At 46.0% G+C, this 21,970-nt stretch overlaps 1 protein-coding gene across 1 annotated transcript in view; it reads right to left on the bottom strand.

The window, feature by feature from the left end:
* LOC126565760 (laminin subunit alpha-1) overlaps positions 1 to 21,970 on the bottom strand; it is a 71,260-nt gene that overhangs the window by 4,096 nt on the left and 45,194 nt on the right. The window contains exons 10-14 of the mRNA XM_050222967.1: positions 3,718 to 4,008; positions 2,590 to 3,658; positions 1,880 to 2,529; positions 589 to 1,815; positions 60 to 520 (exon numbers count right to left, since the gene is read on the bottom strand). Coding sequence (XP_050078924.1) covers positions 60 to 520; positions 589 to 1,815; positions 1,880 to 2,529; positions 2,590 to 3,658; positions 3,718 to 4,008 — 3,698 coding nt within the window. The remainder of the gene's footprint in view (positions 1 to 59; positions 521 to 588; positions 1,816 to 1,879; positions 2,530 to 2,589; positions 3,659 to 3,717; positions 4,009 to 21,970) is intronic.

Genomic DNA, 21,970 nt, shown 5'->3' with positions numbered 1-21,970 from the left:
AAAAGAGAATTAGTTTTTGCTTCACGACATGAGTATTTCGTTCAAGCTTAAATACTTACACCCTCAGCGGCATGTTTGGCCAACGCAATTTGATCCCGCAACTGTTGCAGCTGCCCAGAAAATGACTGATTCCACGCCTTGAATCGGTCTTCCTGTATTTTCGCCAAAGCTTCTATCCCGTTCAACTTATCCTTTGCTTTCCGAATGTTGCCAAACGTTTGCGATACGTTTTCTTCCGCCATGCCAAATTTGGTGTCCCATTCTGGTTCGAGTGATTTCAGCTTCATCTTTAACTTGTAAACGTCGCTGTTCAGATTGATTGCTTCTTGGCGAACAAACTTCATCTGTTCGGAAACGATACTAGAACGGTCTAGGTCGGATTGAACCGTTTTCATCGTTTCTCCACGTTCAACTTTGCCTAGCTCATCCATCAGATTGTTGTTCTTGATCGCCGTTTGCCAAATTTGATCCTTAAGGCTCTGGACAGTCTTCTCTTTCTGTATCATCGTTTCATTGAGAGCTGAAACGAGAAGAAAATGATAATTTGGCACATTCCACGAAACCTGTAACTCTCTTCTTAGCACTTACCAACCGCTTTGTTAAGTTCCTTGTTCGCCCGACTAGTCAAATTGGTAGATACACCCAACGCTTTTCGACTCTGATCACTGATCGTCACGTCGTGCTCTGGATGGATTAGCTGATCGGCTTTCTCTACCATACTAGTCGCATTGTCCGCACTCGACTGCGCAGCTACAATAGCGGAGATAATGTTCTCATACGCTTGACTAGCCTCCATAGCCTTTGCCGATGTGTCCTCTGTCGTTTGGAACTTGTTCTTGATGTGATCCGCTTTCGCCTTCAACTGTTCTGCATGTCGAATCGCTTTGGGAACCTGCGTCTCTATCAAGATACTTTTCTCACGAATTAAATCTTCCGTCGAATCTGTCAGTTTATCGACCAAAAAGTGTAGCGTACTGTTGTCCTTTTCAAGCTGTCCATAGTTATCATCGAGCTGCACCAACGTAACATCCGTATCGGCCATTATATTAGTATCGAGCAGTTTCTTCACGCTAGCATCATCTTCAAGTGCTTCGCTGTATGTATCACGGACCTTGTCAAAGTGCTTCTGGTTTGTGGTTTGGTACACCTCCGTTTCCTGCACGTGGCGAAACACTTGTACGGTGTAGTTCTGTAGATTGTCCGCCTTGAGGTGTATCTGTTCAATTTCAAACTTGAGATCATCCAATCTCCTTCCTTGACGTTCAACCATTTTCGACACATTAGTCCAGTGGTTGAACTGTGTGTTAGCACATTCAAGCACCTTATCATCGAACTGCGTCGCGTCATAACGTTCACGGATGTCTTCTAGCAGGTCCTTCGCTTCTTTTACGGCCAGCGGTAGCTTTATGTGATGATCGCCTACTCCGTAGTTTTTAAGTATTTGAATAGTGTTTCGAAGATCGTCATCGATCACTTTAATTTCATCATACAAATCGTTTGCACGCTCGGTACACTTGTTAACTTCCTCCTCGCGGTTCTTCAAACGATTGTCCAACTTCTGGAGCCGTTTGGTAAGTCTTGTTGCATTGCGCTTAAGTGGTTCTGCAAAGTCTGCCATAAACCTCTTGACCGTGTCCTCCGCTTCAAGCAATCGCGCTACACGATCCGAAAGTTTTCGAATTTTTGCTTCATATTTCGTCAATTTCACCCAAGGCGCCGGGATACCGTTTCGATCGATGTGAGAGGTTTCCTCGGCTAAATGACTTGCTAGAATTTCGAAGTCATCGATCAGCGTAATGGTACAGTTGTCGCAAACTGAAACAAAACAAACACATGCTCGTTAAATAAAAGAGCGAACAATTCGAAGAAGGAAACTTACTTTTGCACCGATAATCCTGCACGATGTGCTTGGGCTTTTCACAACGATCACACTTGCGACCAGTTATACCCGGCCGGCAATGGCATTCACCGGTGTAATGATCACACTCATCTGACATGCTACCCTCACGATTGCAGTCGCACGCCTCACAGTGTCCATTGTCCAGATGCGGATGTCCGAAGTACCCACGCATACAACTGTCACACAGTGCTCCTGTGTAACCCGGCTTACAAATACATTGCACGTCGCTACCACGAACCGTACAACCGCGTGCAAAGTTTTTACGCGTTTCAGGACACGGACAGGGCGCACACTGGCCAAGGTTAGGATCACCGTAGAATCCTTCCGCACACCGTTCACAATGTTCTCCTCCGGTGTTGTTGCGACAGTTCTTGCAAACACCCGTTTCCGGATCACACTCCTCGCTTCGTCCATTACATCCGCAAGGAATGACCTTGCCAATCATATCATCTATGGTGGCCCACTCTAAATCAACGATAGGTAGTCGGTGGCGATAGTACCCCGGTCCCGGATTTTGGCACGATAATCCACTGTACTTCGGTGAGCAGCTACATCGTTCCACACCGTACGCGTGATTGTTCTCTGCTCCTACTACGAAGATTCCCGTATCCAGTGTCACATTGGTAAGCCTAAATAAAACAAAGTTAATTTTGCGAAAAGTTTTTCTAGGATAAACATGTCACACTTACACAACTTGCTGGAAATCCATGGTGGTTGTTCCTCGCACAAAGATATGTCGGACGTTCTGTAGAGCTGTCATCAAGATGGTTCTGTTGATCCATTCACCATCGTAATGATTCCTCCAAAGACTTCCAAGCAAGCGTACAGAATGTGATTCTATCGCCTGACCATAGCGTATCGACTCTTCATAATAATCTAGCACCAGATTTTCATGAGTGTGTAGCTGTACAAGTGGAAACTGCCGTAAAGATGGTTCAGGTATGTTGATGGTAGCACCCGCCGTGATAAGCGTGAAATTGAGCTGTCCACCGTAGCTGGCGGTGCGATCACCCAGAAATTGAGGTGGTAGTTGAAAGTACAGTGGATATCGGAACGTTGCATATGCTCCGATGGACACATTACCCGAAGAGCTCGGTATTAGTTCGAGGTTGTTCATGCTGGTAATGTTTACATCTTCCCGATGCATGTGAGATCCTTCCAGTTGCAGAATCACCACATAATCCACCTCTGTATGGCCATCCTGTCGTTCCAGATATTCCACACTCAAATTTCTTGATCCTACCAGCCGCACCTGACCCCACGAGTGATCACTCTGCGTACAATTGCTTGCCCTTCCAAAGCAGAAGCATCGAGTACATCCTTCCGGATGGAAAGCGGCTAATCCGAACGTTCCTTGCCGGCAAAGATCACACCGTTTCCCGTATACCATCTCCTTACACTGGCACTGACCGTTACGATCGCAGGGAAACACAGTTCCGTTACCGCTCGGCAGCGTACCACGCTCATCACAAGCACACCGGTGACACGTCGGATAGCCGTAGTACCCCGAAGCACACTCATTGCATTGCCGACCGGTATAGCCCTCCTTACAACTACATTGGCCCGTTTCTCGCTCACACGACTGTCCGATTGAGCCGACGATATCGCAAGCGCAATGTTTGCAACCTTTCTGGAACTCATTACCCCAGGTATTGGCGATACAGGAACGACACTCCGGCCCGTGACTATTGGGCGGACAGATGCAGCGTCCCGTGTCTGGATCACATACGAACAAGGCACTAGTACACACATCGCAACCTGAAACGAGCATACAAATCATTTTTCATCGGACTTTTAAGTGTTAAAACGGAACTTACGCTTGCATCCCTGAGCGCTGAATCCGTAGAACCCTACGTCACACCGATCACAGCTAGTGCCAGAAACACCCGTCTTGCAAAAACACTGCCCCGTATGTAGATCGCACCCTTCCATCTCACTTCCATTTGGATCACAGGAACACGGGATGCACCCGCTCCCGGAATTCAAATCCCAGAAGCCCTTCCGGCACAGATTACACTGGCGACCCTCGATGTTTGGTTTGCACTGACACTGGCCCGTCTTGTTGCTGCAGACATGACCGAGCGAACCCTTCGGATGGCAGTTGCAACCTGTGAAAATGAAGAACGAGAACAGTTGATTAGGCAAGATTTACACACACACACACACACACACACACACAAGTGGATCTGAATCAGCAGATGAAACATCGAAACCAGATCAAGTGGGTATACGCAGTGAGCAATTTAATCGGTTTTTGAAGCAGTGTAGAAAGGGACGCTGCCTGCCGGTCTGAGCGATTAAGCTCTTGCAGAAGTGTTTAGTTTAGATCGCAGCAGTGTAAACATAGAAAGTTTGGTCCCAAGACCAATTGGTACCATTTTCCCAACCTTTCCCTTTTTCTTGCGTCGATGACTCACGATCTACTTCTGCAGCACTAGAGCACGGCATGGGTTCGCACGCACGCACTCACCCATTCCGCTTGATGAAGATCGATCGATTGCGAAAAGGCCTCTCAGTTTCCACGGAACTGACGTTAAGAAATTCCAATCTCAGTGCGTCCATTCACGATCTCCATGTTCGGACAATTTGCCAGAGGAAGCGCAGACTATTGGCAACTTTAATAGGTACGTTAATTGGGCGCCTATCGGTAGATTCCCCTCCATCCAGGCAAGAAGAAAGTGATCAAAAACTGATGTGTCCAAAGTGAACCGTTTCTGGAACAGGGAACTCTTCGGTTTCGTCGTTGTCAACGGGATGTTTGTTGCTTCCTTGATTTTCTTTCGATGCGAGGCGATCGATAACGCTTGCTGGGAGGAATGGTGCAATTTTCTCATAAATCTTAGGATCACATCCTCAAAAGAGAAAGAGCTGGTGGAATCTGCTTGCTGCAGGAGTTCTTTTTCTGTTGCTATCAAAAATTTTACTCGAGGCAAACAGTTTACTCCACTTTTCTAGAGCGAGTAAGAGGGAAGGACAACGATGAAGATGATTTTTGGACAATGTCAAATTATGTCATAAATCAGAATGATTTATGTCCCGGACATCATGTTGGAGTAAATCAAATATTTGACTTTCAATTTTTTATACCAAATAAAGGTTATTATCGTAAAAATATTCATAGTTTAAAATTGCGTTCGAAGTATTTATTTATTTTATTTATGCTACAACGAACGAGCAGACTTAAACGCTATTCGATTCCGATTACACTAGTAATAAGATAAGACATAAGTTAGTTTGAACAAAATTATGAGAATACAGTGCAGTACAAGCGTTCGTAATCTAATCCATGCTTGTCTACTGATCACGTAGGGGAGCTAACTAACATCATTAGCTAATGTTCTCCCCCGGTGGCCCCATTAGCATAGCTGACGAGACAGGGCAACAACAGGCGTGATCTTTCCTAATGAACACAGCAACACATATCTGCAGCATGCCACATGCCGCTTCAGCACTGTACATGGAAAATTACTTATGCATAAACACATTATGAGTAATGTAGCAAAATTTCTATTACATTGCACCCACTTTGCACGATCCTATACCGTCCCGATCTGACACGGGAAGCGCCGGGAAGTGGCGGAACTTTGGTGCAGATAAGTAAATATTCATGCTGTGAAAATTTTCCATCCCATCTACGGGAGGTCCTGGGTACGGGCGGACCAGATCACCTCAGATTAGATTGGGAGGAATATAATTAAACGTTCCGCACAGGCACGAGTGTCCGGATCGATCTGTACAGACAAGCACAGCAGACCAGTTGTTGTGTGCTGTAGATCTGTATCTCGATATCAAAGATGCAGGGCAGCAGCATTACCATTAACACCTTTCGACTTTGGGATTAGATAAGCTAAACAACACCACCCTCTCTCTCTATCTCCCTTCGCGCAGGTAATGCTATGATTGGAGTCGCTCTTGTTTCTTACACCCTAATGCCTACAGTGATTGAAATTCTTTTGCTATTCTGAATTAAATTACATCATCGAAAAATAGGAAAAAGGAATTAGAGTGAAGCTCGGACCTCACCAATATCTAAACAAACGGCATCAGCTCCAGGAAGAGGTGTGAGCCTAATCTCTCAAGGAGGTGGTCCAAGTTTTATGGGGCGCCAATTCGAGAAGATTTACGGCTGTTTGTACTGCTTGGGCGAAATGGATTGAAGTCATTTGATAGCGCAGGAGGAGAAGGAGGAGGCGTTGTGTCTAATTTCGGGTGCGAATCCGTGCCATTATTAGGTGATTATTGCAGATTGCAACCTTTTTTTGCTTTGGAAATAAAAACGTTCATGGAGTCAGATGTATGTTTTGTGACTTAAAAATAGAGCTGAGGTCATCAGCATGGTTTAGATCATGGTATTAGAAGAAGTGCCAAAAGGCTATCTTAAATGGAACTGGTGTGGCATGACAAACAGTGAAACTTAGAAGATGACAGGAATGTTTACAAATACAAGAGCATTTTAGCGAATGTTTCTGTACTTCAATTAATTGTAAGAATAAATTATAAACATCCCCTCATATAATATTAATCAAAGACACAAAATATTCCCAAAACAAAAATGATCTTGTATCCCCGAAAGCCCAAGGTGTTGAGGCGATTACAATCTTGTTAGATTATTTGTACGCATTAACAACACTCATCACACACACACACGTTGTTTCAACAATTTACAACACAATCCATCGATTTATGGCACATCATTACGGCCGGATTATCCACAGTAAAGAAGGCCTCCTGGAAGTCATCCTGGTCGGCTCAAAAGATTGACTTCTCCCAGCGATCTGGTGACAATAATTTACCGATCCTCATGGGAGATCTCGCAGGGTGTGAATCGGTGAAACGGAACGGCACGTGGACGCATCGACCAATCCATCGCAGCCCAATGGTGCGATAAACCCAATTTACAGTCCATTTTCTACCACCCGCGATAACGATCGTCATAATTTATCGACTTCTCTCAGGCCAGAATGCAGTTTCGGGCAGAATTTACAGCCTACTCCTTCAGAACCGGTAGCCCGTGTGCCTATTAATCAGTCATACGAATGTGTCATGATGTCTGTTCACTGTCTCGCGGCGTGCAGCACAACAGCATCTTCAGCGCTGTGTGTGCGATTGTTGCCATCGTTGCCACCGAGCTGTCTGTCCGTCTGTCTGCTTGCCGGTCGCTTTATTATTATTCCACCGGTGCGCCAACCAAGACCGGGTGCAGATATTCGATCCCCGAGAGTCCGAGGTCTTATAAATATCGCCGACACAGCATAAACTGCACGGCGAGCACCACCTTAAACGCACTCGCTGCAACCACCGCGATCTATCCATCGAGCCCGGGTTGTGTTTAATGTTCCGAAAAAAACAAACGCCGTCGAGATCTGGTGGATGCTGTAGGGACGACACCGTCCATTGCAAGGGGTGGGTGCGTGTGCGTGTGTGTGGCACGTTTGTTTTCATTTCATCCGTGGTTTTCTCCTTCTCACAACTCTGAGCTGTTCCCAGCGCGAAAACAGAACGTGCAACGGTAGCAACGGCAGGTTTGATTGATGTCGGCAAAAACAGGAACATCTGTTTGTGGGTCGCCTGAGGGTGGCATGGCCAATGGCGTGTTTTCGGGCGTCCTAACTTCAAAAAGCTTTTTAGAAGATGCACATCAGGGTGAGAGTGTGTGCCCTTGCTTTCTCCAAACGACCGCCGCTCATCAAACTTGAGTGTTTATAGCGTGTCCGGACATATGTTCTGTGGTTTTGTGGGATGTGTGTGACTCTGCAACAACTTGTTTGCATTCTATCAGACCACCGAAAGTAGCGACAGAGAGGAATGTTACAACTTTAATTATCTGTCACTCGGGGAGGGTTGATCGAGTGTGTGCCACTAGTTTGATTAGCATTTTAGCTGATTATTCACAAACGGCAGTATGTGTATCAAGACACACTTAAAGATGCTACACGATCGAAGAATTCTTGGTGGAATGTTTTATGTCCACGAGACGTTGTCAGCGATCATCTCACATTCCCCTTAGCAAATGCTTTATCATATATACAAGAAGTAAACATTGTGAAATGGATGTTCATAATTTTCTGTAACGATCAGCAAAATGCCTCCGGTCAGTGACATAAAACAAACATCAACAACCGGGCATGGATCGCATCCTGTCGATTGCGTTTTGATACGCGATACATTTTCCCGGATGGCGTCCAATGTTTTGTCTGTGGTGATCAAAGCGAAGATCGAGACAGAAATCCCAACGCTTTCAGACTTTCGGACACGATGGATACCAGCTGGAAGTCGAGCAGAATTTACAGACATATCAACTCCGTAGTGAAAGGATCGCTTCATAGAGATCGATTTCATTTGGCGCTCCTCACCAAACATCACCCAGCTGCACATCGTCTAAATCTGCGTGACAGTTTTATCGCATTTTATCCCCAAGCTCCTCAAAAGACCGCTACTATTGGTGAGACATTTGAGGACGCTTAAATTGTCAAAAATAAAATACCAAACGGAACCAATAAAGAATCGTGTGTCGTCCAATTTATTTCCCTTTTTTTGCGCCCAACGACCCAATGTTGCGTTTTTTTTTTCGTTAAGGGGAGAGTTAATTAGTCACCGTTTGGTTGTAACAATAAAATGTTCCGGGGTCTCGATAGACATTCTTCTACCACGATTGAAACTGAACGGTAAAATGGTTTAATTGCGCCGATGTTCAAATTGGCCGGATTCCGATCGCTAGACAGAGGTAGCACAGCCAGCAAGCGACATGATTTATCGACAACTAGCATCCGGATCCATGCCGCGATTCGGTGTGAGCCCTCCCTCGGGGGAATTAAGGTCCATTGCTGGCTATCTATTGTCGATGGGGTCGGTAGGGAGACTTCTGCCAATGGGGGAGATGGTACATTTTACGAGTGTTGTTCCGCAAAGCGTGACTTTCTCATTTGTTGTACAGCGTGTTGTTGTACGATCCGGTGTCGTTGATGACGACGCCAAACGGAAAGGGAATCGGCTGTTGACACTAGCCAAGTTTTGTGTGGATATTAGAAGCAGAAAACCGAGGTAGTACTGTATCGAGTTACTTGTTTTGGTTCAACTCCATCCAACATTGGTTGGTGGACCGAAGGGACACTGAACGGAAATGCTGTCCAGAATTTCATTCTTCAGTTGCCCAATGTTCTTGGTACGATCGTCGCAAGAAAACATGCAACATAGCGGGGTGGTGATGGACTCCGTTGGATCCATGGTTCCGATTTGTTAGAAACCGTTGGGTGGTGTCGGTTCCTTTTTCGTTCCAAGCAAACACCGACGGGACGACGAAACTGCTAGATGCACTCGTGTTCCAGTGAAAATTGAGCAATTACACTAGCGAACTCTTTGCGCCCGGTGGGCATTGGCATCGGGAGGCTATCGTGCGCTGCTTCTCCGAATGCCGTCCGGGCCGGTAGTGTTTCGCGGGATGCAAATCGCGCGGTCGCGATTAATCCGCAAGCAAATCGTGCCGTGAACCGGCGGTCAGCCACATGATCATCTTTCGACTTAAAAAACCTCTACCCTGTGACCATACCTGCTCGATATCGATGGAACCGATGGGAAAAGGGTCAAATTGCCCGGGCACATGTCATGCAGCGGTACATTTCAACCATCCCGTTGGAAGTGGGTTCACCGGGCGGTTATTTCTCGTCCGTATTTCGTTAGTTTGATCAGATGGTTGAAAAGTATGACCGTGGGTGATGAAGGAATGACTAGAAAGAAGGAAGCAAACGTCGAACGAGGGATCAATCGATTGATCGACCCTTGGGGAGGACTTTAGATCGATCCTAGGATGCGTTGTAAGTGTCAAAACGAAGAATCCCTCACACGGAGTGTTAGAGGAGACGATCGTGGCTTTACTTGCTCATAGAAAACTCTAAGCTATCTAACAATGTTGCCAACAGCAACGTGACGAATGCATCGCAGTAGATAAATCGATCGTTGCAACATTGCCTCAGGTTAAGTTGGATCGCAAGGGGGAGATTATGATTGAACCTAGAAAAAAGTGCTTCAATCGATTTGATCTGGTACATGGTTGATCGATAGGGACCAGACGCAACATAATATGTTTTTGCAACACCACAGACCGAAACGAAAGAAATACATTATTCTCGTTGATCTTTGCCACCGCCTGCACGTAGCAAACGAGCTAATTTATGTTTCCTTTTGGCTGACATCAATGTTATATTTAATTTTCCATTCATTAACGATAGCTGATAGCGACTGTGTTTACATAACATTGATATGACGCCTTCCAAGGTACGCTAGTCGCAGCGCCACGGCACACTGGCAGAATCTGCCCTACTTCTGATAACGTCCTGCCAAACCAACTAGCTGCCAACAAGCCTTGAAACAAGGGTTTATGTTTTCAAACACACGTCAGTGTAAATGGGCGATCTTGCAGTCTGTATTGCTTCCTGTATGTACTATTTCACCATGAATGGCTCAGATGTCCATTCATAGATGATAACCGGAACAGGCTCTTGCTTGGAAGAAACGATTTCAATAGTAGCTAATAAAAAGACGTTCGTGACTCACGAAGCACCATCGAAGTAATGAAATTGTGTTGAATTGATTTTCTCCCTTTCTCGCACACAAAATGTCATTGTCACTTTGTCGTGGATTCAACAGTGACAGCGTCATGGAAAGCTGTAAAAATCCATAATAAAAGCAATTTTTCAACCTCAGTCGATCGATCGTTTTCACTCAGTTATAGTCGGGACGACTACAGACTTACGTTTCATGGAAGTATTACAGTCGTCAAAAGAAGGTTATTCGTTTTATGAATCGAATAACTCCAATAAGTGGTTAGAGCCCAACGATCGATCCTCTTCCCTCTAACTGTCACTAACACCAATGGACGCTAGGTTTATCTTGGCTAAACTGTTTTTATTTCATGATTATGGCACCTTTTTTTTCAAAGATGCATTTACTTCTTTGACAGAATCGAACCGGTTCCTCATTATTTAATTAAATTATTTAATCATTAATTTAATAAAGAGTAACAACGTGCTGGTCACAAGACCCACACCATGTTCGATTCACCCACTACGTAAGACCGAGCAGTACGAAAACCTCTCCCAAGAAAACGTATGACCCGTTGTGTACCCGCTGCTTGTGTATCTATTCATTGTGCTGTGGGTTATTTGGGGCCTGTTTCTACGGTTTTTTTTTTACGTACGCGTGTGCGTAATAGTTCCTCCAGACAGCAACAGCAAAAACTACAAACCAGAGACACATTTAAAATGGCAAATCAGATGGTTGAAGTTTGGCGCGGATCGTTGAAATAGCTGCCCATCGAGTGCTTGCCAGCAGAAGCGAAAAGCAAAAAGGAAGCAACGCAAGCAATGTAGAAGGCGTTCTGTGGTTACCAAATTCGGCGTGCTGCGTGTGTACGCGAACCGGTTGCCAGAATTCACGGAAACATTTTTGCCGCTTGGAGGAGTTGTTCGATGGTCGAAGATCTGCGTGAGTTCCTCAGTTTGGCAGTCGTAGAAATTCGGTGCGTTCCGAAGGCTCTCTACCCTAGCGAACTGTTATGAGGTCATCGTTGAGAAGGCACACGACACGCGGGCCTAGCCATCTCGCCCGCAAATGTGATCTTATCGGAGTGCGTTGATTTCGTTATCCGAGCCCGAAGTTAGAGTGAATAGAACCAGCCCATAAGATAGGTATTTGATACATTTTTCTTCAAAGAAAAGCTGCTCCATGAGCATTATACACAGAGGAGTGTCTTTTGAAATATTCTAACGCTCTAACAATTCAGTAACCTTGAACCGGAATTCCCTCGTCGGGAGCATTCCACATTGCGCTCGCGGAATGATTAATCATGTTTGATAGTGTGCTCTAGTCTAGGGTTTAAGCTTCGACTTGGAAGTGGTACTCGAACAGCACCTCAGTGTCTGCAAGCATGTTCCTATATTTATCGCCCGTTATACCCTTAGCGTTTAATAGTGGTCATAGAACCGCGTCTTCTGGGACAAGTCTCGGCGACATCATAACGATCCGTATTAATCCGCGAACAGACACCATAATTGCTCACACCCCTCCTTCACTAGTGTCGCTTCACTAGTCCCAACCTACTCGCCAGACTGCGGATGACTACTCTGCCACGACAGACAGACAGACATATTCCACTTGAGAGCCAAAATACATTCGAGGGCGCAACTCTGTCTGTGTTCTCTTCTGTCGCAAGGAGGAAATGTATTTTCAATTAAACTCATACATCCTTTGCACTTGGACAAGTTGGCTCACCACCACCACACAGGTTAGTTCTCCATTGGACTGTTAGAAGTCTCGAACTCTTCCGCTCGACAGTCTCGCCAGTACGTCCAGTGCACTTCCTACGCTCATCTGAAGTCAATTATTTTTAAACCGTTTTATTTTCTTCGCAACAGTGTCTTTTTTCCTCCCGAAGGAAAGGAATGATGCTCCCCCGGAACTTGCGTGCAGCAGCGAATCTGAAGTGTGCAGTAATCGAACCGTTGTATTAACGGACGCGGCAGGAAAGCGAATGAGGACGAAACTTTCCCTCTTAATGGAGAATCTGGAGATAGTCCGCGCATCATGACATTTGGTGACTTTTTAAGTGCATGTCGTTTGCCGTAATTTGTCAGCATAAAATGTTTGCATTTCATCAGCAAAATCAACACACGCACACTCGCGCTTGGAGTGTTGTCGGAGACACAAGAGTGTCAAAAACCCTTCCAGCAAAACGCGGCAAGTTGACCTTTCGGCAGATTGACCTCGATTGCATCAGTTGAGGCTCCCTTGAGGCATTGAGAAGCCCTTTTTCGTTCGTTTGCATTTTGTTTTATTTATGTTCCTCTTCATACACTGAGCGAGAGCAACATATTTGCTCTGGATTCGTGCTCTGTCTTTCCTATTCTTGGGAAGTTGGAAGCTAGGAAGATAAAATTCAGTTGGTTAAGATATCAACCAAGTACCGAGCATACCGCAGATAGTATCCGAAGCAAAACAAAAAACACACACACTTTAACCCCCAAAACCGGAAGCGACCAGCCAAAAACCAGTTTTTCCACCCATTCCAAAAGGGGCATCGCTTCATACGTGCTTCATTCATGCTTCATTCACACTGCTGATGACCTGGCGAAAGGGCATTCCGGTGCTTACCCCGTAGAAGAAAAAAAATCCCGACACATTGTCCCAGCAGCAGCAGCAGCTGACGAAAGAAGTAAAATTGTGGTACATTCATATGAGGAAGAAAGGAAAAGAGGAGAACGAACCCACCAACATCCATAACATAAAATAAGCGCGTACAAGTGATCCGTACCGGGGAACAGACATACTCCCCCGACTAATCTTCACTTACAAGCAAGCATAAGGGAACCCCTCATGTTGGCATGTTTATTTGATTATTGCTGCACACAGACCCATTTAACGATGGATCGTGGAGATCTCAAACCGAACGACGCCGACCACCGCGTGCCGACTCCGTTAGGTGCCTTGTCCAGATATGGGCCCTGCTGAAGAATGGTGTCCCTTTGTATCTCTAGATGTACGACACGGTTGCATGGTTGCAGCCCGAATCCTACGAGGCTCCAAGCGAGCTCAAGCCATTTGCACCCACAAGAATGTTGCTGGATGTAGTGCACACTGAACGGTGTGTCGAAGTCGCTAATTGAGTGTCATTCATCTGGTGGAAGCGAAATAAGAAGGAAGTGAGAAATGCATTCAACAGCGCTAGAAGGAATTGCTCAGTAAAGTAGGACACAGCCTGCCACCCGGGTGAGGGACACATAGTGCTAAATAGTGGCTCAAGAATGAGGTAGGTGGACATGGAATGTGCATCTCACAAGCACAAGCAAATAGGTTGTGAATGTGTAACACAGATCATTTCATCCTACCGATGACAGCTTTAAAAGATGACTATATTCCAACTTTGGCTGCTTGTCGCGAGGCACAATAGCGGATCATGTAAACGATCATTGGAAAATTGCAACACGGAGCGACACGTTTCTCGCTGAAGAATTGATTAAGCGTTTTCTTTCAGGTGTGATACAACCCATTCCAGTCAACCATCCTGAAACGCTTGAAAAAGATATCAAATGGTCCATCCGATTGAGTTCCCTTGCTTCTGGGTATCTCTTCCGAGCTTCACACAATTCTTCCAGAAAACACACTTCTACCAGCTTTCACTTTGATAATTTGTTTGCCAGCTATCGCTAGCGCCCGATCAGGCGGACGCATCGGCTACTACACGGTCGATAATCTTTGTAATATATTGCCCAACCCGGCGGCATAATCTGTTAACGCGAATCCGACGGTTGTGGTACGGTCGGGTTTGGTTATTAATTTATCAACTACTGCAGCAGATAACCGTACCCAATGTCACGGGATGCAAAACCGCTCGTCCATGTATTTCATGTGGGATGAACCTATGTCCGGGGTTTAAGGAGTGCATCCAACATGTTGTGTACGGCTTGTTTCGATCGTTAAGGCGTTAGGATGGACAAAACACAACGCATCTAAACCGTTCTTGTAGTCGGTCCCACATGGGTGTCGTCGCTTCAGCTGATCTTGATCCTCTCTTTCGCGTCCGAACATCTCGCCCGAGAAGACGAACGTGGACATAAACATCGCTAAATTATGGCCTCACCGAGTCAAAAGTTAATTTGCAGCGATTTGAAAATCTAAACCCACTCACTAGGCGCTCGTCGGTCTCCCTGTCTCGGATCTTCCACTTAGCGTGCGGCATCCAGAGCCATCCAGAGTTACCCCCGGGTGGGGTGGTTACGAAAAAACCGCCTCCCAAATAATCATTCGAGAAACCGGGGAAAATATTGGGTCGGTCATGGGAGATATGCCACGCAACGGGAGGAGTGTTTTGAGTTATCTGACAGATCTGATCAAACCATTGCTGATGTTGAACAAATCTGACAAAGATTGAGGATGGATCCTGGCGGTTGTTTCGGGTAACGAAAACACGAATCGGATGGAAGGAAGTAAATGGAAAGTGCATCAAACATCTTCCCACACATGCAGACATGTCTGTATCCCCCTCTCCCCGGGTCACGTGGAGATACAGTGTTTAAAAGTAACGAAAAACCTTCTTTGCATCCCTTGCGGGGATTGATGATCTGCTACCATTTTTGCTGGACCTTACACGGACCAAACACGCACTCGTATATCGGATGCAACAGTTGCAGTACTGTCACGGGCAATTACTCAAAATATCAATCATCTGTTGCCCACAAGCTATATGCTGGCCTGACAGTGAGGTGAGTGAGTCGAGTGAAAGGGAGACCCGAGTTTTGCTCCCATATTCAGTTGTTTAAACGAAAATGTCACGAAAAGCTCCAAATTTGTTTTTAAAAGGCAATCAGCCGTGTTTAACTATTGGAGATTTCTTTTGCGAACAATTCAAAGATGGTTCCACAATCAGTCGCGAGTTACATCAGCGTTACATGCGCGTATAGAATTGCTTCAAGCTGCTAGCATTCAATCGTCATCAAGTCGTGCTTCCCCACGATCGTGACAAATGAGCTGTACAGAAAAGATTGGAAAAATCTATTTACTTCTTGACACCTCGTAGACCACATTTATTGATGGCTTCCACACTTCCCACTCAGTGATAAGAAGCGCTAGCAAAATTCATCAACCCAAAGGCTCTATGTTAATGTAAGTCTTTTCCTTCTTTTTTGTCGCAACACAGAACCACAAACCCCAACAGTACTCGCATGCAAAGGCTAGCAGCAAAACCCATCATTCCCCTATCCATCACACACACGTCCGTCACATCAGTCGACGCGGCCACTACATTTGTTATTCTGACCAGGATAAGAAAGGCTTCCCTATAAATTACGTCATTTTATGGTTCGAAACCAATCGGCCTCCGCCACTGGAATGCCGTGGCTTGGCGGCAAGCATTGATATACATTTCGTATTCGCGGCATTCTTCCATCAAGTGGGCAGCTGACTTGGCAGCAGTTGAAAATATATCTCTGCGCAACTTAAGCGGACTGCGCGGAGAACACGCAGGGCCCGTACGCTTGGGGTATATTACTTTGCAGTTTGAACCTCTTACTCTGTGTGTGCAACTCGTTAACTTTTGTTCGTTACACCACGGATCGTTGGCCTGAGTGATGAGAGAGAGAGAGAGAGAGAGAGAGAGAGAGACACAGGGAGTTAAAAAAAAGAATGCTAAAGCTTTAGCATTTGCATACGGACACTAATGGGCGCTTGACAGCGTATAGAACCGGCGCTTTCTGCGTCCACAGTACCTTTCATTGATTACGTGACTAATTTAATAACACCGGTCTTGGTGAATCAGTTCCGGATCGCAAGTTGCCACCGATCGCTTTGTGCCTGTTCTTTCTGGAGCTACCGGCATCGGGAGATCATTGTACGGTCACCAGTCTGTCTGCTACGATCATCGCGCGGTTGGAGAAAATCTCGACTCCGGTCTATCCGTGTCTAATTGTCGTTCCACTAGAATCCGTCCGTCACATTGAAATTGAAATTCGTCCTCTATTTGCAGGTGCCCGGAGCAATATTGTACTACAAAGATGATCTCCGATGGCAAACTCTTCCCTTAGATCTTGCGATCTTCAAACGATTGGCTACATGGGTGTTTATGGAACCACGTTGGCAAAGAAAAACTCTCCCATAAACAAGCATCCGGCAAAAGCAGTGTTTACATTTTTATGCACGCCCTACAGCATTGCATCGTCACTCAGTCGAAAAGCGTGTGATCAGCGCGTATGGTCTAAAATAAACCGAACCGACCCAATGCGGCAGACATGACCTGCCCGAATTTATTAGCACACTGCCTGCGAAAGGGATGCGGAAAGCGACCTCATGCAGCAAATGCTTCCTGTTGGTACTGGTGGTAGTACAACAATGTGACAACTGTGGCCATAAGCGACACACCAAAGCCAAACCCTGCCTTCATGCGTGTGTCCCAACCGCAACGTAGGGCGCCGTGAAATTAGCAGACCAAACAGACGATAAATTACCCCATCGCATCTTCCATAGGTCGGTTGAAAAGCCGAACTGTTTGCCACACAACGAGTGTGTGTGCGTTTGGCTGGGAAAGTCGCCAAAGTTGCTGCCTACTTTGGCTGAAGTGATGAAAAAGGGCCATCATCTTCTTCGAATTGTTTACGCCATAAGAAATGCACCGAGTGCTAATATCTTTATTGGTGAAACCCTTACTACAAATCATCGAAATGAATGATTTTTTCATTCGGGAAATGTATCCAAATTCACAGCGAGCGTTAGAACTATAAATTGACCTCTCCCCCCCCCCCCCCCCCCCACACCCTCCCCCTCCCCAACGCCTGGAAGTAGGCAAACTCACCTCGGACATGCTTAAAACATTTGTAACGCCTCACGTGAAGGACGCTCTCGATCGTGGTGCCACCGTTCGGGTGGTGCTGAAGCACATTCTCTTCCAGCTGATAAATTTCCCCATTAGCGGACAGATTACCGGGATGATGGTAGTGCGGATACTGTGGGTGCTGCACACCGCTAGCATCGATGTAGATGTAGTCGGTAGTCTCGTTGCCGTGCACGTTCGGACCGGTAGGGTTGGTTTTCTTTGGTAACTTGGTGGGCCTCTTTCGGGGTCGTCGCGACTGTGGTCGCTGTTTTATTGCCGGCTGTACGTTGCCGCCAGTGGGTTGCCATCGTGCGGACGCTTCGGGTGCGTTCAATGCTTCCCGCCGTGCGCGGATGGCTGCGTATGGTGCCCGAGGGTCGTCAGCATCGACCGCCGGTTCACCCGGGACTAGGTCCCAGACTCTGTTCGACCCAACGTAGATGCCGATCGTCAGCAAACCGAGCACCGAGATGGTAAGTACCGTGCGGCCCAGTACCAACCAACATCGACGGCGCTGCTGGAACGTCTCATACTGGTGGCTGTTCGTTCTGGCTCGTTCGTCCATCATCTTACTTGCACAAGGTTCCTGCCATGGCGCATCTTCCTACCCGGTACTAGCACATACTCTCCCGCAGTAGGAAGGGACGCGTTTTGTTTTTCGTTCACCGCACACACACACACACGTAATTTCAATTAGCAGCTCATTTCCTAAAACACACTAAGGTACACTGCAAACACAGGGCGCTGTTATCAGCTACACGGCAAACACTTTGACGTTGCTTCTTTTTTTGGCACTTGCGCTTAAAAAATCGTGTCGACATAGAGAGAAGGATCATGAAAGTAGGGGAAGATGATAGAGCATTCGCGACAATGTTGGAGCATAGAATATAGCTGCAAACAACAGCTGGTTCAATGTTACGCGCTTGTGATAAGGGTAGGTCGGCACTGATAAGATGCTAAGATGGGGTTTAATGTCTTATTAGAGGTCTGTCGTAACCGTTTCGGGTCGATTATTGTACGTGCATGTATGAGGTAATATCAATTTTGTTTCAACAATAAAAGTTTCCCGTTTCAACCAAACGTCTCTTTTTAGGAACACAAACCGAGTATCACTTTCAAAACTAGCTCGTCTGCATTTTTTTTTCTTTATTTACTCTACCTGCTACTCATCAAGCCCCGTAAACACTAATTACTCCCCAAATGAAGCCGAAATGGGCGCGCTAGACCACCGTTCCCTGCACATAATGTCTCAGCATATTTGTTAGTGCCGAACGAACTGCCATTGCACCAGCGTTCCTTGACGGCGGCGGCTTCGTCTGGCCCCATATTTACGAACTTTGTCGATTGTGGAATTGTGAACCACGGCGTTGAAGTTGCGGATTTGTACAGACAAAAGCAAAACGAAGAAAAAGTAGAAAACGAAACACAAACACAACGGTTTTGGTGGCAATCGTCGGTGTTGCTACTCCATCTCGAGTCTGATTTACTGACCACCAGCACCACCACTACCGGGTGGTTTGCCCTCTTCTTTGGGGGCTATTTGTTTACTTGATGCTCGTTTAATTAAATCATGCTCGTATGAGCGTACTGTACACCGCCACGCTCCCGCAGAAATTCTCCGACCGCCTCCGAATAAAAACATCAAACATAAAGCATCATCATCATCAAGCCGATGATGCTCCGCTTCGCACCGCATTTTCCCATCCAAATCGGCTACGTTAAAAGGCCCCCGTGTTTGGGATCGGCCACCGAGGAGTTTCGATGTGGGAAATGATTTGTCGGCACTTTTCGGCTTCGACTTCCATCTGATCTGCCTTTGCTGGTCGATGAAAGAAAAGAGATGCCTCTCGTGCCCTCCCTCGAGCTGCCGGAAATTGAAGCCGTGCGCCATGTAAGCCGGTAAGTGTACTTTGGCACTAATTTGATGTAACTCTGGGGAGCCGGCATAGATTCTAGATGCTAGGTGCATGCTGGAAGTCTAAACACCAAGTAGACTCTTGGGTGATGGAATTGGTTGACTTCGAAAGGATCTGAGGGAGAATTGTGTTGAGAAGTAAGGGTTGATCTTTCAACGCTTTTCCTGTTTCTTAATATAATTTCATAGGTTTACGCATTCCCAAATGATGCAACGTGCTATCGATTGATTGAGCCAGCTTTTAATGGGTGTAAGGATCAATCGATTTGACCTCATTTCTGCTCGAATGAAAAGCGCTATTCTAGACATTCTCATTTGTCACGCATTACATGAAACACTGGAAAATCACTTCATATGATTGATGCAATTGCAACTGATGGACTAATTTAGCCGTGGTAAAAAAAAATGGGAGAACATCCCAAGCTCCGTTATTTTGCTCTAAAATGAGTATAATTATGTAATCAAACCCACAATCCACAACACCAACCTCTAATGAACCGTACATGATTCCAGTGTGATTCATAATAATGCCGTTTTTCCGTGCCGTTGCTCATCACGAACCAAATATGCGCTCGACATTTGGCTTTATTTTCAACTTCCATTCCAAAGAATGAATCCCAAAAAAATTATTAAAAAAAAACAGCCAAGCTAAACATTCACCCTTCACGATTCCCAATTCCCAATCCCAATCGATCTTCATCGAGCACGCGTGTGTGGTGGCGATTTTTTGACCGCCCGCAACAAAACCCGAAATGAGCGCCCGCACACACACACACACACGTCCGTCCACGGATCGACACGGATCAAGACACACAATACATAATTTATGTATTATGATTTAATGTGTACCCTTCGATTCGAGTGCTCGAGTTTGAGAAGCGTTTTTGGTGGGCCCTCTGCTCTGCTGTTCCTCGTTTCCTTATTGTGCCTCCTTCACATTGCACATTGTTCGCTTCCCTCTTCTAGCTGTTTGCTACTCCTTTCTTTTCTTTTGGCGTGCGTACGTGTGTGTGCGTCCCTTGCCCTGTGCACGGTGGCAGTGGAAAGGATTGAGGGATGCTCCACACGATCGAGCACCATCATCCTTCCCCGAAACACACATGAACGCCGTCATCATCGATCCATCTAACTGTCCATTTGGCTCCTGAGGTTGTGAGTGAGTGTGCTCCATTCTAATGTGCCGGTGCCGGACGGCATGGGACTCTCACTGTGGTCGCTTCTGGGGCGTCGAAAGAGTGCGCCAGAGCACGAGCATAATTAAGCGGTTCAAAAGCCGCTGAAATCTTAACCACAATCCGCGAATTTGGGGAAACCCTACTACTGGACACTGCACAATGGTGTATGAAGTGTCTCGTCTAGCTATCGATCAGATGGTGAACGGAACTAGACCTTCCTTGTTGTCAGCCACGTAATTTGTGATTGTCTACCCTTATCTTATCATTTTATTTGTCACGAAAACTCCTACCGCGATTGCGTTTCTGGCATTGAATATTCTTGGAATTGTAAAATCAATCTCGGCGAACGAGTTTTGCGATATATTCCTCACGTAATACATGTGTAAGGAGTGAGACTAGTCACAACATGAGACGTATATGATTGCATCGGTTATTCTGAACTACAACCGAGCACGTTACACGTCGCACACGCGGAAATGAGCAAATATTCTTGCAAAAACCTTCGCGTGTATCACGTTTCACTTCACAGCATCTGTTGATTATGTTATTTAACGAGTGTCCCCCTGGCTCGCGCGCCCAACCGATTCCCGACTGCTCCACAATCTTTCAGAGACAATCAACACGGTACACACACACGCACACCACACCATCGGGAGATCGAAAATGTGGGGCGTTTTGAGTTTCTTCATTACCCTTGCGAGAGAAAGAGGAGCAAGGTCTGTAATTTTTGTTTGTTTTATGTTTCAATTTTATGCCCTCCCAGCTGATAGCCACCGTCAGCCATAATCCTGTTTAATCTCTCTTTTTCGAGCGAGTAATTTCAGTTTTTCTTCCGTGTTTTGTTGTTGGTGCTCCTGGCGACCGTTGTTCGATGATTTTTGCAAAAAAAAGCATTTCACTTTACGCCGGGTGTTGGGTACCAGCGAGCGAGAACATGAATTTTGTTTCTGTTAAGCGATTTTTCACGACCAACAATTTTCTTTCACCCAATTAAACTGGCACTGGTCAGTGTGACGCGGAACAACTAATCTCCCAAAGTGTCAAAAAGTGGATTGCGAATTCTTGCTGTCCATACGCACGGGAAAGCATAAAGAAAAGATTTAAATATTTTTAACCTCCTCCGTTCTTTTGATACACTCAAAGAAACAATTTAATGGCTTTACGCGGCACATTGTGAGAGACTCTCGATTTTAATCGCTTTTTTTTTGTTTTGGACACCAAAATTCCTTCCTTCATGACCCTTCTTCTTTCGTACGCACTTTTTGTTTTCGTACCAAGATTCACACTTTCGCACATAAAAGCAGACACACAAACATAAAACGCCAAAGCCCACCGAGGGGACCACCTTTGAACCACATTTTACACGAGACGAGGAAACATCAATCAGAAAATCATATTTCTTCGGTGCCGCGGGGTATGTTTTGTGATGCTTCTGCCTTTTTGTGATGCTGCTGCTGCTCTGGTGATGATGGCCAGGCCTTCGACTGCCGGGCAAACGTAGCCGGCGGCTCGAGGGCTTTTTAAGGTTTCCCGAGAACTCCGGCAAAAAACACGACAGATTTAGGGTTCTTTTGCTGCTTACAGAAGGCTGAAGCTGTGGAATGCTTCTGAAAATTTGCTTCTGT

Source organism: Anopheles maculipalpis, chromosome 3RL (genome assembly GCF_943734695.1).
Source record: "Anopheles maculipalpis chromosome 3RL, idAnoMacuDA_375_x, whole genome shotgun sequence".
Classification (NCBI taxonomy): domain Eukaryota; kingdom Metazoa; phylum Arthropoda; class Insecta; order Diptera; family Culicidae; genus Anopheles; species Anopheles maculipalpis.
Note: the sequence above shows the minus strand (reverse complement) of the source record. Positions and strands in the feature narration are given on the sequence as shown.